The sequence below is a fragment of the Limanda limanda genome, chromosome 5 (assembly GCF_963576545.1).
Source record: "Limanda limanda chromosome 5, fLimLim1.1, whole genome shotgun sequence".
Classification (NCBI taxonomy): Eukaryota; Metazoa; Chordata; class Actinopteri; order Pleuronectiformes; family Pleuronectidae; genus Limanda; species Limanda limanda.
The window spans coordinates 3,761,264-3,779,452 of record NC_083640.1 but is presented as its reverse complement, the minus strand read 5'-3'; the positions used below and the strand labels follow the sequence as shown (position 1 = coordinate 3,779,452).

The window sequence follows — 18,189 nt, the reverse complement described above, 5'->3', positions numbered from 1 at the left end:
GCTCAGGGAATAAAGAAAAACTCCTTTTGGTGAAATTGGCTTTAAAAATGTTTATTGTGTTTGAAATCTACACACAAATAGACAACAATTGTGAATTAAAAAAACTTGATCTGCTGGTGTATTTTGGAATTCTGGCCCCTGATCCAGATCGATTTAACGGTTTCTTCCCTGACCCTCTTTGTTTAATGGTTAATCATGCAGTTGTTTCTGTGTAATCTCGTTTAAAACCAAACAAATTCACCCCAAAATTGTTTTATGCATCTTGAAATTGGGTTTGGACACTTTCAGGAGTTTGTCTTTCATAAATGCAGAAAACTCAGGGTTTAGTTTACAGCTCATCCACACTGGCATCCGCTCTTATCACCAGAATCTCTCTGGTCTTTCCAGTTAGCGTCTACTTCCTCTTCGTGTTTGGCTCCTCTGTTTCATCCTGAGATATTTAGTATTCTTCCAGTTTCACCTGCCCACTCGCTCGCGGTTCATTTTCCTGCTGTAGTCGTGGACTTGGACCTTTTACTCCAGAAGACAGACCGGGAAAGTTCAGGAAAAATTCCCAGAGCAATTAAAACTGTCAGGACTTCAGTGCAGGTCTGAAAAACATCTAGATTCTCTACACCTCCACATCCCAGCTCCGAGGTTTCCTCACATGGAAACAGCAGAGGCACCAGTGGAGCGTCTCACATGAAGACATCACACTTGGCCCAGTTAGGAATGTGGGACGCTGGACGTGGGAGGTTTTTTTTAGGACGACACAAAGCGTCGGTTCAGGTTATTAGCCGGCGTTCCCATAGTTACTCTTATCCCCCCAAAATGACCCACTTCCTGACTCCACCACCTCATCCAGTGTTTCCTCGTGTCAAGCAGATTTCATAATATTGCTTTAATATCCCCCCCCGGCCACGAGCAGCTGAGCCCTCGTTAATCACGCTGCACGGTGATAATTACAGCCGGTAAGTGTCATTAACGGTGAAGCAGCTCGACTGGCAGCGGTCCAGATCCCGAGCGGAGGAAGGTCACGCTGCTGAGAAGCTCTGATTCCACCCTGTGTGTGTTTGTCTGTGGATCAATGGAGACGAGGTTGTGTGTTTAATGACGAGCGGGGGTCAATAGTCAGAGAGAAGCAGATGTGTGCAGACATCGTAGGAGGTTGATGAGAACTTATTAAAGTGCACGAATAATGTATTGAGGAATTATTCATACCAGAACCATGCATTAGTGAAGCATTGACATTGTAATGTGTATAATTCCAGTTTAGCTCTTTTCCTTATTTGTGTTTTTTCTGGATATTTAGATATATAGGTCGACAAGGTCAACGATTCTCTGTGCACATGTGGTAGTGAAGAGAGATTGTTCACACTCCTCCAGTGTTTCAATCTGTGAGACACAAGGTGTTTTACCCAAGAGACGAAGACTGAGAATTATGGAAGAAAGATTTCCCTCAAATTGTTGCCGGGTCTTTTGTTGTGTCGTTTTGAACTTTTTTATCTTTTCCTCTAAAACTTTGCCCGCTTTAATTTCTTCTACTTCTACATCTTAAAAAAGTGGGTGTGGCACATGTGGTTTAGGATTAGCAGTTCTATTTTTGCAGATTTTTACATCATTATATTGTTTTAATAATCAAAGCACCATTGTTTATTATAGCATAATCCCTTGAAATGAATTAGAAACTACAGATTGTTCCAGTAAAGGACTTACTTGAGCATTTTCACACCGCCTTGTTTAGTCAAACCAAGAAGTAGACAGAAGGTTCTCGATGTACTTTCTCTGTATGTTTTTAATATTAAATCTCTGTACGAATAGAGTGGATCAAATCTAAATTAATGTGTATGAATGTGTTTTGTTGCTTTTCAGGGATCGGAGCTTGTTCGACCGACGGGAAAATGCTGCCACGAGTGTTCCTCCGAGAAACCGTCCTGTGTCCACGAGGGGAAATCCTACAAGGTTCGTGTGTCCTGGAACTAACTTTGTGCTTGTTTGCTCAAAAGCACGAAAGCAACAGATTAGGCAATAATTCTAAAAAGGCTTCTTCAAACTCCTTATTTCCAGAAGTAAGAAAAAAAGTCTTGCAGCAGAGGAGGCTCCTACACAAACAATCAATATTAGTCTGGATATAAATATATAAAAACAAACTCTAAACACTGATAATGAAAGTTGCAGTGACACAGACTAAATGCTTGTCCCAGAACAGAGGGAGCATATTACTTTGGGCCGTTTAGTGTGAAACAATAATCTTTTCCCCTTATTATTCCGGCCCATTTCCTTTCGAGTGTGGTCAACTTAATTATTCATAGTCTGGTTGTGGAAACCTAGAATGCAAAGGCTTTAATTTTTCTCATTCTCTGCGGTCAGCCGTGTCCGAGGAGGAGAGCCAGAGCAGCCGGAGCTATTATCCTCCTCCCATGGATTTTCTTTATCTCCTGCAGGAATTCTTCCAAACTGTAGAAAACAAAAACACAAGATAGGCGCTTGCATACGTATCACACGCCTCCACCGATCGATACCCGGTGTCTCCTCTCGGCCGTCGACCGCCACCGGGAGACGTTCACCTGGAAGGTCAACGCTCCAAGTTTTGTTTCTCGATAATTAGTGGTTCGGACTCCAGAGGGATTCGTACAGTTTGGAAAGTTGATCGCTCCAAATAAACCATGTTTGCCTGACACTTGATTTAAAAGCACATTGATGAGCTGATTACTTTATTTTGATAGAATGTAATCAGGAAATGATCCCACGGATAATGTTGGTGATTCGTTGGTGATAGAAGCTTCTTCTTCTGTGTCACTGAGCTGAAATATGAATGCAAAATGTTTAATAAAGAGCAGCAGAGACGAAGTGTTCCCTTAAATTCCATCAAGTCAAACCAAATGTCTCACACTCGTACATGTCTGTTCCCTGAATATGATTCCTTTCATTCATCAAGATCCGTAAATGATTCCTCGGGAAAATTGGTGATGATGTCAAAAAGGATCTCTATGTCTTAGTGTTAAAGACTGAAAGAGAAAGTTCTTATTCTGTCCCTTTGTCCCAATTTAAAAAATACTCTTTATTGGCTCATGTTCCATTCACCAAGTTTCAGACCAATAAACAAACGAGCCAACAAACAAACCATCAAACCATCAAACCAACAACAAACCATCAAACCAACAACAAACCATCAAAACACCAAACAAACCATCAAACCATCAAACAAACCATCAAACCATCAAACCAACAACAAACCATCAAACCAACAACAAACCATCAAAACACCAAACAAACCATCAAAACACCAAACAAACCATCAAACAACAGGACAAAAACCAACAGTCCAGCCAACAGGCATTAAACAGGCAGGTGGTAATTTCAAAAACAAATACATGTTGTTATAAGTGGAACAAATGTAAAACATATATATTATATATATTTTAATGGGGTAAAGCCAGTTTCACACCATCCATATGGGATGAACATCATCTGTGAATCTAGACGATGAAATTGTGACAGCCGATGAGAAGTGAAGGTTTCGAACCTCTTTCCTGGTTCTGGATTACTGCTCTTGAGTTTCTCTAGAGCTTTGAACACAAGTGTTTTTTGAATGAGGAGCCGAGCTTCAAAGACTCACGACGGTCAGAGAACTTTTAATTCAGTTCTCTCCACACATGTTGGTTCGTCCTTGTTCCTGAGCTTTGACCTGCCGACCCTGTGTTTTCAGTCATGAGGCCATTTCTCTTCTTCTGGGTTAAATAATGTTTGGTGATTGTGGTTCTGTCTGTTTGAAGAACTCTCGTCCTCAGTGGAATTCTGTCCGTCTGACTCAAACGTTTATGAAAGTCGTGACTAATCAGTATTCAGCTTGGTGTCTGTTCTCTGTGGCTTCTCTCTTTTAATTCTGATTCAGTCCAAGTCCTGAGTTATCGGTGTTTTTCAAACGGCCTCTGTCTCCGTCTCTATCAATGTCATCTCCACACTCACACTTTGTGCACAACATCACTGTGAACCTCTGCATTTATTAGGTCTCGGTCTCATAAACTGTTTTCCTCTCTCTCCCTCTCTCTCCTCTGTCCTCTCTGTTGTCCCCCCCCCCCTCTCATCTGTATCCAGGACTCGGCTCACTGGACCGATGGAAGCTGCCGTGAGTGTGAATGTCGCGATGCCCAGGTGACTTGTTATCTGCGCTCCTGCCCCACCTGCCCTACAGGAACCCTGTCTGTCACCCGGGAGGGCGGCTGCTGCCCCGAGTGTAGTCAAGGTACGTTACTGTGTGTGTGTGTGTGTGTATTGTGTGTGTGTGGCCTCCTCTGTGACTCTGCTCTGTTAAACCTTGTGGCTTTTTTAAACCTCCCTCTTTGACAGCACACAAATCACAGCGGTTCCCTTCAGGATGAGCTCCATCCTTCATCTAACATAGACCTGTGTTTAAAGGGGTAGTTCACCAATGACGATGGAGCCTCAGGTGTGGGTTTCCAAAGATGTGGATTTCCAGCACTTGAATATCAATTTCTTAAAGACAGTGGCTGAAGAAATAATCCAACAGGATACAATCAACATCCTGTAACATATCCTATACGTTTGTCCTCAGATGCTCGATCACACTCGTGATATTCAGCCCAGTGTCGAGTTGTTTTGGGAAGAAGTTGTCTTTTTAAACTTTTATACTCCTCCCTCACAAATCACGTTGTTTCTGTAGCTGCGTTTTTCTTTTTCCAGACGTCTCTGTGTGTGTTTGCTGGTGCATCAGTCGGATGGAAGTCGTTCTCACTCCTTCGTTCTGTGGAATTTAGCATTAAAAACCTTCAGTTTTCTTTCTAACTCCACTCTTGATTGAAATATCTATAAAATATGCACAACAGCATCCGTCAGAATACACATAAATACCAACCAAACCAGTCACAAAAGTGTAGAATCTGCAGTTCTCTGTGCACAAATACCTGTGTTTTCCTTCAGTGTGGGTGTTTTTTGTTTAAAATCCAGTCGGTCATTTGAATAAAGGTGAACTCAGGTCACTGCAGAGGGAACGTGTTGCAGAACTCTGTGATTCCACCGCTCAGGGCTGAATCTCTCTTGTCTTTTATGGTGAAGCACTTTCTCTTTTACTTCTCTAGAAAGACGCTGCCGGTGTAAAAATACCCCGGCTTAAAATACTGCTCATGTAAATGAGAAGCTGGTTGGATAAATAGAGGCGAGAGTGGGAGGATGGAGGGGGGGGAGGACTCATAAACAGAGAGACAGAGGGAGTTTATAGATGTGCCAGCAGTCAAACCAAATCCAAATTGTCCCTGGGGAGAGGGGGGGGGGGGGGGGGGGTAGCCGGACGCTTCCCGGTGCCATCACCTGAGGACACAGAGTCGATCCTCAGCCGCCTCCATCTGCCGCTGCTGGTAACTGGGATTTAAACCTTTGTTCCAACTCAACATGAACGTTAATATTTACACTCAACTGGGCTCAGTGGTTTGTGCTGTGAGTTTCCAGGCTGCGTTTGATCGTTGGCTTTATTTCTCCAATTATTTTTTCAAACAGCGAAGGCATCTTTTGAAGTTTGAGGTGTCTCCCCCTGAATTTGCGGGTTTTTTACGGCACAATAGTTTGAGAAGAAGTTTAAAACTTTCCGAGCAGCTGGGCCTCCCCCTGGGCCTTAAGGGAACACGAAATGGAAAATTCACTTTGTCTGCTAATTTTTTCCGCAGCAGAATCTACACCCTGTTTAACAATTAATGGAAGTGAAATAAGTGGGGGGGCGACTTCAGGGAATAAACAAGAAAGTCTCAGAGTCTCTCTGTGTCTGACGTGCTAACAAAGAGATGAGCTGAGATCCAGAAGATGTCACAAAGATGATTTCATTAATGAAGGAAATAACAATTAACTAAGCTCAACTTATATTTAATGTTCATAAAATATTAACAAATAATGAATGAAATATAGATAAAAACAAAAACAAATGTTAATACCAGAGCACAACAAATATAGTACTACGATAGGAAGTACTGTCATGGCTCCTACACAAATTGAACTACACAAACCAGCCTATGGTTACACAACTCTACCAACCAGAGGAATTTCACTCTACATTCCTTTTCTGTCCACTTTGACCTTTTACCACCAAATTCTAATTAAATCATCCTTGAGTCCAAGTGACATGTAATTCACATTTGTGACATGTAATGAAAGTTGCTTCCGACATCCCTGATGTAAATAACAACAACGTGAAGTCACATGACCTTGAGCTTTTGACCTTCGACCACCAGAATCCAATCAGTTCATCTTTGAGTCCGATTGAAGGTTTTTACCAAATTTGAAGAAAATCCCTCAACGTGTTTTTAAGATAACACGTTCACAAGAATTGGACGGACGGACAACGTGAAAAACAATATTTCTGGATGCATGAAAAAAACAATTTCCTCTTCCTCCCTTTTCCATTCAACCCATTTCAACAGGAAGTATCACAAATTAATAAAGAGAACTCTCTGAGGCTCGTCTCCTGCTGGAAGACAATCACATCTCAGCGTTTGTGTTTCTCTTCCGTCTCTGAAACGATCCTGCTCCGCTCGTCTAATTGACTGGAAACAGGAACGCAGACTGTCAGTAATTACAAATAAACAAACCTATGTTATTCTCTCCTATAGATAAACAGCCCAACAGGCAATTAGACGGGGGGGATAACATTGTTTACATTTCTGAAGACTCATAATTAAGTTTTGCTGCCTGAATGAATAATTATGTTTTATTGGATTGCACCATACATTCGTGGTGTTTGTGATGATGAAGCTTTATGAGGTTGGATCGGATGAAGTTATTAAGTCGTCTGCTCGTGTGTCTTCGTCCCTCGACAGTTTCCTCTTCTCTGAGGTTTCTGGATTCAAAGCGTTTCTCTGCAGCCGAATATTAAAAATGTCCAAAAGCTTAAAAACACCGTATTTATATTCACAGGCGAAAGCAACAGTCTCATTAGTCCGAGTAAACAACAGGGGGAAACCTATCAAGTGTAATATCCTGAAGTAGCCACTTATTTTTTGCATCTGAAGGCCCAGTCAGATAAAAAAAATAGAAATTCAAATAAATTAATCTTCATTCAACAGATTAAATAAACACCATATTGGCTTTTAAAGGCATTCACCAGCTTGTGCAGTTAATATTAAGCTGATTAAACAAATCGGTCTCTTGTGAATGAAGCTCTGAGTTTGTACCAGTGACAGAGAGATTTCACTGACACTTCAACTGTAACAATGAAACAATGTGTTTTTACAAATCGGGTGAATTTATTCTACAGGAAACATTCAGACATAATCCAGGCTGCATTCAACCCACTTTATAAATGTCATAATAAACGTTTCCCTTGTTACTTCACTGTATTTATCCAACAGCTGCAGTTTAATCTACTTTCCATTGAATTAGAAACATTCTGCTCATATTCAGGTTGATTATTTTAAGTAGTCCTAAGGTTTACATGCTTTAATGTCCAGAACCCTGTTGTTAACTGCTTATTAAGCTAAAATATGCTTTTATTTAGGCACAGGAGGTGGACTTATAAATTATATCCAGGTCAATTAGCGGAGTCCTTTGGCTTCTTGTCACATTTCAGACATGGAACAGTTGCTTTTTCATTCCAAACCTCTCAGATGGTTTAATTTGAATATCTCTCCAAGGCTCAAAGACGTTGATTTATCCAATAATCCACTGAAAAAAGCCAAATTCAAGGTTTCAGGTTCAAGCTCTTCGTTCTGTCTTTCTTTTTCTCTTTTTTATTCAACACATAAACAGAATATCAGGGGCCTGTGAACCTTTTAATCCACGTCAGCTGACAGGTTCCTAATGAACAACACTGAGTGAAGAGTGAAATATAAAACCCTTCACTTTCACAGATTCATGTCTGAGGAAGACGAGCTGAAACACTCAGCGAGCTTTTTCATTTTCCGTCTCTGTCGGTTTAAAACACATCAGGACTCGAAGAGGAGGTCACGTGACCAGTTACTCTTCGTCCTTTCTGCCTCTTTGTGTTCCTCTCACTTTGAACACTGTGTACACACATGTGAGGAAGGGCACGTGTGTATAATTTAAATAGGTTTGTGTTATTTAGAGGTTTAGTCGCACGTGTGTCATCACTTCTCAGCCTGCGTGTGTTCATGTGTTTGTCAGTAATGCTTTCTCCTCACCCCATATTGCACCATGATGCATACATTATACACACATTATACACACATTATACACAAATTATACACACATGCATGCCTGGACCGAATGATTTAAACATGATTTACCTACTAAACAGAAGCGTTTTCCCCCGTTCACTTTTCCTGACGGTGCTGGAAATGAAAGATGGAAGAAGGAAGAAGCAGGAACATATGCTCTCTTCCTCTTTTTCCAACTGTAAATCTTCCTTCAAGCTGATTAATCACAGGCCCAGAGGTCGGCCGCCTCTCGTGAACCAGTGGAGCTGCTGTGGATGTTCACCCCCCCACTCGACCCGACCCACTGGGACCATCTCCTCATGCTGGTGTCTTGTACCAGTATGAAGATTTGCAGAGTGATGCGTGTTTGGATGTTCAGGAGAAAGAGATTCATGTGTTGCCGTGTGACGACACATTCAATATTCATTCATTTTGAATAAACAGGCGACTCTGATCTGTGTCGGTGATTTAATCGATCACGACAATGTGTGCGTTCACTTCACGACAACAACAGCTGCTGCACAAGTTCAGGCTCCTGAGTTTCTGCTTCCAGCTCACACGCTCTAAATAAAGATGCTAACTCCAACCCTCAAAAGTGAAGCCAAAGCATCTGGATCGCCCCCTGGTGGCAGGCTGCAGTATGGCTTATAAAACCCCACCTCCTCTATATTAGTGGATGGGAGTAAACTTAAAAATCAAAGTAATTGTCAAATAGATGTTTCTCAAAGAGGATTTCTGTTGTTTTAAGTATAACAATGATTTTTGTTCAACTGATCCTGTCTCTGATAAGTTTGGATTTCATTTGTTATTTGGTGATATAATAAAGCGGTGAAACGTTAGGATCCACAGCTGAGACTGACTCGCGATTGGTCGAGCGTGTTTATGGGCGGGACCTCGACACCGAGGCTTTGTCGTCCGATCGCTACGACACCGACTCTCACTATAAACGGGAAAGATGGCAACATGTCGAGTATTTACAGTCGCTGGTTGAGCTTCTTCAAACTTCAGACAAACGGGCGAGCAGCTCTTTGTGCAGCAGCGGGGGGGGGGGGCAGCCTCAGGCCTCTGCAGACTGAAGAGGCTCCGGCTCAGTTCAGTCACTTAATCCTGTCGATAGTTTTGTGTTTTCCTCAGCGGAGTTTTGTAGGTTTTAGTGGTTTTGATGCAGTTTTATCGTGTTGAACAAAGAGTGTTCAACACAATGGATCACTGAACAGAGCACAACCTTTTTTCAGTGGGAATCAGGTTGTGAAACGATAATGATGAAGCCGGCTGTGGCTGGTAAAGTCTCTTCATGTTGGGTGGCAGGGAGCCAGTCTCAGCTGGATGTCAGCATCGAGCCAACAGAGTAATCAGCAGGTGTTTGTTTTTCTCCTGTATATTTCCAATGAGTTTGTTTGAATGTGTTTCTGCTGAATATGAACATCTAGTCCTCTGAGGTGATCAGGTGAAGCTGCTCGGATCCGTCCGCTCCTCCGCTTCACTCGCTCACGAACTTTGCTCTTAATCACGACTGAAGTTTTTAATTTTGTGCTCCAGGGATTCTGGCTGGCTTTGCTGGTGAGGAAATTAAAGAAGCAGCGTGTGAATCTTCAGTAAACAGAGTGAACCCGGGCTGTCATGAGGCTTTAACCTCGATGGTTAAAGAGGAAATCGAATTCTGGTTCGTTGTCGTCTGTGAAAAGACTCGAGAAACGATTCCTGAAACTAGAGCTCGTACTTCTGTTAAACCACGTCCAAATTCACCAGATCTGGATTCATTTTGTGGAGGATCTTTAAAGTTTTTGCTAAATATTTTAGGAATGAAATGTTCTATAAATCAGGATGTGAATGAAATAAGAAGGAACCATCAGTGAAAGCGCTCTCAGGTGATCTTAGGTTCGGAATAAAACCCTTGAACTGCTGGTTGGAAGTTTTTCTCTCCGATACTCTGATCGACTACAGGTTATGAAAGTGAAATATCAAATTTATTCCTTTCACAGTCGAGCTCATGACTCCATCAAGACCCAACAGTCCACTTCAATCGAATCAGGCTGCACCAAATTACACACACTCAAAGAAATCAAAGAAAATGTTAAAAAACGTCTCATCACATGATATTAAAGAAACAGAAATCAGTTAAATGAGTTCTTAACTGACCAACCACATCCTGTCACCAGGTTTCTATAGTTTTTGCATAATTTTATTAAATAACAAACCCAGACTAAGACAAAACCTCCTTGGTGGAGTTTTGTTTTAAAATATACTCGTTTGTCTCCACTGGTTAATATCCAGACATTTCTATAAGGCTCAGGATAGATGCACAAAGGAATTCCTCCTCAGCCAGAGCTCGACTCTGTGCAGGAGATCGTTCCTCGAGCTGCAGCTGGACTCAGCTGAGCAGAGAGATAAACACTCGAATGATATTTGTTAGAGCCAATATTCCCGTCGTTGGGGCAGAACGTGCACTGCTAAGTATCTCAATCTCCCACTTTCTCACTCGGCTACTTCCTCCTCCTCCTCCTCCTCCTCTTCCTCCTCCTCGTGAGTCTCTAAGCTCCGATGGTTCTCTGTCCGTCAGGGAGAAGATGGAGGGGGGGATGAAATGTCACAAAAATGAGAATGACTGACATATGGAAGGAGATGATGAGGGACACTCGAGAGGGGAAATAGAGCTAAGAACAGAATGTTCTGTGACTTTTGTCTCACTAAAGCTAAAGTCTCATCTCCATCTTTCTCGTATTCTCTTTCACACCTTCACCCTTTATCGTGTGTTTTCTTATTTTAACCCTCAGTCTTGTTAACATTTACGGGATAAAACATGAAACATGAAACTGATAAAACGGTTTGAGAGGTTTGAATCTATTAAAAAAAGGTTTTGCACGATTCATTCTTCTTCAAAACACATGTTTAGAGTTTCAGGTTTGTTGCTTCTCTCTCCAGATCTTTGTTTTGAAGCATCGATCTCTTCATCACAACGTCCTTTCTGTTGTTACTTCACATTCTGCTGTTAAACTTAGTGTTTTAAGACTTTCAAATATGCATAGCTTCCTCCTTTAATCCCAGTCGCTCCACACATGAAGGAACCAGGCTCCTGTGTGAGGTGGAGGCCGGTGAAGCAGCCGGGACGCTCTGTGGGCAGGAGGCTCTTCACACTTCATCACTAAACGCACCGGTGGAGCAGAGAACTGTGCGTGTTCTTAAAGTCTCTCAGTGGGTCAGACTCACTGGAACTCCACCAACACAGTGTGTTACCACAGAGGCAAATGCACTGGTCGGGATGTGTTGGAATAATTAATTATGTGTGTGTGTGCGTTTGAGGGTTTGTTAAATGAAATCCCTCCGCTAACTGAATTCCAGAGCAGAGTCAAATCTGGTCGGGAGAAATTGCATGAAATTAAATGATAGTGTTAGTCAGCGTGTGTGAGCAACTCGTGTCCGGCAGAGATGTGCACCGTGAAATACGCGTGAAATTAGATATTAGATTATGTGTGTGTGTGTTTGTAGTAAAGTGTTTTTTTCCAGAGAATACAGACGTACTTTATTTTTATCATTCTCTGTGTGTGTGTGTGTTTGTAGTAAAGTGTGTTTTTTCCAGAAATAGAGAAGTACTTTATTTTTATCATTTCTCTGTGTGTGTGTGTTTTCAGTCCAGTGTCACTCCGACTGTCTCTCGTGTTCGGGGACTCCGGAGCACTGTGAGAGCTGCAGGGACCCGAAGGCCGTCCTCCACCTCGCCCGCTGTCTGTCCGTCTGTCCAGCTGGACTCTACCCCGAGGGACGAGAGTGTAAAGGTAGGATTTCGTTTTTCTATATTTATGTTTATGTTGTATGGAAGCTGCCCCTTATTCATCCAGTTAACTCGTTTTTATACAGCATAGAAATAAGGATAAACCATAAACAATATATAAATATTCAAAGATAAACTTTATTTAAATTAACAGACTCTGGCTCCAGGAGCAGGGCTGTCACTAGTCGCTTACTAACAAATACACACAATAAATACGACAATTTGATAGGAATATTTATTCTCTGAGCTTTTTTAGAGGTTCATGAACTCTCCAGGGATGCTGAACATATAATTGGCCCCCCCTGTGTAAATGATTGCCCCGGAAACAGAGAAATCATAGATGCGCCACTGCTCGTGTCTGGAATATTTTGGCTTCATTTATGTGCAGTGGGAGGAAGTGGAGACGACTATTCAATAAACAAGGACTTTCATAATTAGAAGTAATCCATTTTTTGAGCAGGAGCGCTTAAACTCTGTAAAATACAAAGATTTAATACCCCAGAAATATATAGTTTATTAAAAATCATCACAAACAACAAGTCATTAAGCTCCTGTGTATCATATTCATATTTATAGAGGCTCCCACCATGTTCTGCTCCCAACAGTGTGATTCTCAGGTTTGGTGTCTTCCACGTTCGCAGACACACACACACACACACAGACACACACACACACACACACACAACCCAGGTTTCACTGTTTTCATCTACTTCCCTTCTTGCAGACAATGACTTCCTGTCAGGAGCTAAATTTAAATCCAAGCCTTCGCTGTTTAGCTGCTAAAAACAGACAAATCCTTTGGAAATGTCTGGAAGAGTCAAAGTGCAGCAGTGAGCTTGAATTAAAATACAGCTCCATCTGGGTTGATAGTGTGTGTGTGTGTTTGTGTGTGTGTTGGTGTGTGTTTGTGTATTCGTGGCGGCTACAGGTCACATTTTCCTCGACTTGAAAACCAGCCGCGCCACCTTGACCGAGCGTTGACCCGCGACGGCTGTGATCTTCTTAGTGTTTCCTCTTGAAATCAAACCGTCCGTGGTCCCATCACATTGACCCGTTCTCCTTCGGAGCCGCGGCTTCAGACGCCACCAGCTTTTCATGAAGCTGTAAACAAAACGCTGTTAAAGCCCTCAGCCGCAGATAAAGGTATTAACTCTGCGGCTCAGGATCCTGGATGTGTGGGTTGTGAATGAATGTAGTAGTGTCATAAAGACTTCATTCAACCGGGAAAGTGGCTCTTTAAACCCGAAGGTACGGCTCCTGCTCCGAGAGCGGCTGCCCGGTGGAATCAAGGGAAACGTGTGATCAACAGGATCAATGATGAATGACGACTTGTTGTTTGACATCTTCTCAGAAAAGAGAAAACCGACTTTTTAAAGATGGTAACTCTATAAAAGGGAAACTGACATAATAACAGAATGAATCAGTCGCTGCAGTTTTCAGTTTGTTCAAGAGATATTTTCACTCAGTTATCATATCACTGCTTAAAGACACTGGAGAAACACAATGTGGATTTAGATTTTAATTATTTAACACATCTATGTAAGAGGAGTAAGTTCATGACGATGGGTCAGGAAAAAGAATGAAGGTTATAAAGAAAAAGCTTTAACCTAAACCTGCAGCCGACTCATTCCCATAATATTAAATTATAGATAAGAATGAAGAACCCAGTATTATGTTTATCACCTTTTCACTGTTAGATTTGTGCTTTTATGACATTTTATTATGAATATTTTACTTTTTATCAGTGGTTTATTAGACAATGATTCATCAGTTGAGTATAAATGTGAAAAAAGACAATAAAACCCTTTGTAACAGCCTAATTCTTAAAATTTTCCCACATTTTCCTCAAGTTTGTGCATCTTCAATTTCTAACTTCTTAACTTCATAAATAAATCTGACTTCATCTCTTCTCTCTGATCTGTTCGGGTTCGTCATCATGACATCTCCTCTCTCTCTCTCTCTCTCTCTCTCTCTCTCTCTCTCTCTCTCTCTCTCTCTCAGTCTGAGTGGGCGGCTCTGAGGTTTAAAGAGGATTTAGCTGCTTTTTTTTTATTCTGCATCCTGAGATTTCTCTTTAAAAAAAAAAAAAAAAGGGCATGAAATCTCCTCCTGTTCCATAAGCACCAGTTTCATTATTGCTCAGGGAGATTCTGCTGCACTGAACCGACCCGTCAGAGCTCAGCTGCCGGAGAGAAAGATCTTAAAGAGCAAAGAGGACGTGTTTAATATGAGGATGAAGCAATGAGTCGCTTCTTTCTCTCTGGAATCTACTTAATGTCAGTGGGTTTATTTATCTTTTAAATAAAATGAATCTGCATGATTTAACATATATATTCTTTACTAAAAAGTCTAAAACAACTAGAAAAATTACATTTTCCTCAAGGTAACAGGATGTTGGATTTTGTCGCCTTAGATTTGACCTAGAGAAACACAGAAGTTGTGAACAGAATTTCTCAGGAGCACCTTGAGGAAATCTTTTGAGATTTGGTGCAAACGTTCACCTGGACTCACAGATGAAATGATAAGATTTGGGAGGTCAAAGGTCAAAGGTCAAGGTTTTTGTCCTATTGAACTTGAACAATGGTACTGGTCGGAGGAAACAATCAACCACAGGATGAAATGTCAGTTTTCGGAGGAGCTGTTTGAGTCATAATCTCCTCTCACTCCCCTGACAATTTAAACATGGTGATTAGTTGTGTTTTTCTTGGTACCTGGTTTCCTCTACAGTTCAACCCCCCCCCCCAGACTTTATATCTCCCACAGCTCTGGATATAGCTTTCCAATCTGATCCCGTGCACTTCCTGGTTCCATTGTTGCCCTGCCCTCTTCCTATGACCTGCGATGACGGCCGGTCCTCGAACCAGGAAGAAAGAAAATGTTTGATGCTCATCCCTCTCTCTCTCCTCCTCCTGCAGCCTGCCAGTCCACCTGCTCCACCTGCTCCAGCCCGTGGGACTGTCAGTCCTGCGGCTCCCAGAAGCCTCTGCTGAGCGCCGGGCGTGACCAGTGCCTGACTTCCTGTCCGCCGGGCTCCTACCAGCACGACCACACACTCTGTCGCCGTGAGTAAAGCCGCCCCCCACCTCTTGGTTCACTGTTATAAAATGACTCTGGGCTCAGATTCAACCACAGAACCAATCAGACAATAAGTCTCTCACAGGCTGAAGTGGATACGTCTCACTCCTCCTCATCCTCATCCTCTGCCTTTTCTTTCCTTCTTGTGGTTCTGTCTCCACTTCACATATCTAACCCTGGACTCTGACTTTTCTCTATGCAAACATCGGAGCTCTGACACATCTCAGTCGAGTGCGTTCGGCTCGATGTGGTGTCAACGAGGCAGAAAGTGCATCTGCAGTTCAGCAGCAAGCAGCTGAGTTGTGCGTCAGTGTTTTATTGGAGCTGGAAATCAACTCTGTGTGACTTGTTTCCAGTGGATCGGTTCTCAGAGCTGCTTCCAGCCGATGTTCTGACTGAATGTTTTACTATTTTTGGTCCTGAATCTCTCAGGGGTTGAATACTGTAGCGTCAGTGTTGTGGTTTTCCGAAAGAAGTCGTCATTTCGTGAAGACGCTTGTGTTTCCGTCTTACTTCAGTGAGCCGCTCCTACACTTTGGCTCAACCTCTTGTTGGGAAGAGTTACTCGAGTTCAGATGTGAAAGAAAATACACAAATGCTTCAATTTCTCAGTCAAGAATATTTGTTTTATTCTTTTAATTTTGTCCACAATTCTGTCAATAGTGAGTCCGGGTGCTTCCTCTTTGTCCTCACAAGTTTTAATTAGCTTTTTGTTTCAAAGGTTTTTATTATTTCATTCTGCATGCTTTGCTCTCTGCTCCTGTCACTCACTACACGCCCACACAAAGAAAAAAACTAAGTATCCATCATCTGCTGAAGAAGAAAGCTCAGTATTTTCAATTTATTTACGAGTTAACAAATAATATTTAACTTTGTTTTTATCTATTTAAGTTCACTAGATCCAGATTTTTATTTGGATCTGCAAGAAATTATACTCATTTGTTTGTCAGCAGGATTACACAAAATCTATTTAACTGATTTCCATGAATCTTTGTGGAGGGGGCGGTGCTTAACTAGAGGAAGATCCATGCAATTATGATAAACTTCCTTTAGCATTGTGGGAGTTTTTCAACAGTTTCTTTGATTTCTCAGGGAATAATTCATGTATCTTGATCAAATGTGGTGCAGATCCAGATACGAATCTGGTTGTGGTGAATCTAAACTTGGTTTCATTAGGGAACTGAGTGACATTTAGATCTGAAACAAAACTTTACTGGAGGATCTCCTTCTGTTTTCCCACATGTATTCACTCTGGAGCTTTTAGGAGACTTGCAGGAGAAAATCCAAACGCCTCAGACTCGGACGATTGCATTCCCACCTCCAGCCCCTCTGGGTATCAGGAGATTATCCGCTGTTCAGTCCAATGTCTAAAGGCAACTTAAGTTCAGCACCAACCTCCACCAAGGCCAAACACACCTCACATCTGCACAGATACCACGTTTCTAAATGTGTCCTTTCATAAAGATCTCTCTTATTATTCCTTAGAAATTCACCAAAATATTTAAAAGTATAAAGATCTATAGAAATAAAGTGTGAATGGATCTGTCCCTTTTAATTAAATCATCTCAGAAAGTGAATGAGTTTTTGTTTGGCCTCCATCCTTCCACCAAGATTCAATAAAATCCCTTCAGTAGTGTTTCCTGCAGACAAACAGCAGTGAATCCTAAATAGATGAACACATGTTTGTTGTATTACTCACCAGCTTCTGCAGTGGATAAAAGAAACATGTACAAGGTGCTAATCCAGGGAAACAGCCTGATGAGGGGCCATCCACATCCGTTACTCAGCTCATCTACCTGCAGGTCTCACAGGGCTGCAGAGCCTGCACCATGAAATACAACCGCAGCTCTAAACCGCCTGTAAACCCCGGTAGAGAAGCTGATGTGCACTGAGCGGTTCGGCCGAGCGTCTCCACCGAGTCGGAGGAAACAGACCTGCAGAGGCTCCCGGGGACGGAGGTATAGAAACAGAAAGAGAGAGAGAGATGGGGAGTGGGTGAGAGAGCGGAGAATAATCTCAATGTGATTAAATTCAGAGCCGGTTCTGCAGCTCAATTTCACACCTTAATGAATATCGTCAGGAGGATTGGAATTCCAGACCTCCTCGAGAACAAGCTCCTTGGACCAGCTTAGACGGGCTCTATCTCAGAAGCCATTGTACGGAATCCGGCTTTTAACTTATCTCGCCTCCACCCATCCTCCCAGCTTCCTGTGTACATACAGTTCTGGCGATTGTACAAAACCCCCCCTCGTGGAAATCCCACTTTATGCTATTATGCTGCTTCGGTCCCGCTTCGGTGCCGCAGACGCCGGCGGCCTCCGCTGAAGAAATCCCCTCTCATGCATTAATCCAGCCTCCTGACTGCATTACAGCTGCAGAAACTCCATTCTCCAGCTCTGCACAGGGTAAATGAGATGAATACAGTAGCAGCAGTTATGCAAGAGGTCCCCTGGAATGCATTTATTGTGCATCTATGCAGGTTTGATTCTGCAGAAAACCCTCATTTGTAGTGTTTGAATTCACTGATCAAAGCCTCCGTGTGTCTCAGGCTCCGTCCACACCAGGTTTAGAAGTTTCAGTCTGGACGGGAAGAAACTGAGATGTTTGGAAACGATGACACTTTGCTTGATTGGGTCTCTAGGGTCGTGACTTGGCCCTCTCTGATTCGTCAAGCTCCTGTCACATGACCCACCTTGCGGAAGATAACAATCGGCATTAGCCTCGGTTGCCAGCGCAGATTGAAACATGGATCAGTAACAAGCGATGTTGACCCTGTTGTCTCTAGGCAGCTAAATCTTGTGTTTTAAAATTATGCATCTGCTCAGGAGACGAGCTGTTCAGTGAGACGTGCATGCTCAGTGCACGTGAGTGATCTCATGATACGCATTTTCAAGTGTGCTAGTGTGGACGAGGATTAAAAACTGACATCGAGCCAAAACGCATGTGTGGACAGAGATCGTTTTTGTTTGAAAACCACTTTTTAAAAGGTAAAGGTAGTCGTATGGATGAAGTCTCACATCACTTCTTTCTTCTTCTTACTTATAAGCGGCTTATAAAAGTGTCTCTAAACGAGTGGATGCTCAGGCCGAGGCCGTCCGGGTGGATCTCATCTCATCGCCCGAGTGAACTTCTCACGTTTGTTTATGGGTGAAATCTGCAGAAGGGAAGGAGGGAGGAGGTGGAGGAGGAGGAGAGGAGAGGGGAGGG

General features: G+C 42.4%; 1 protein-coding gene across 1 annotated transcript in view; it reads left to right on the top strand.

Annotated features, from left to right (window-relative positions):
• fras1 (Fraser extracellular matrix complex subunit 1) overlaps positions 1 to 18,189 on the top strand; it is a 173,298-nt gene that overhangs the window by 23,962 nt on the left and 131,147 nt on the right. Inside the window, 4 exon segments of the mRNA XM_061071022.1 lie at positions 1,852 to 1,941; positions 4,078 to 4,225; positions 11,768 to 11,911; positions 14,823 to 14,969. Coding sequence (XP_060927005.1) covers positions 1,852 to 1,941; positions 4,078 to 4,225; positions 11,768 to 11,911; positions 14,823 to 14,969 — 529 coding nt within the window.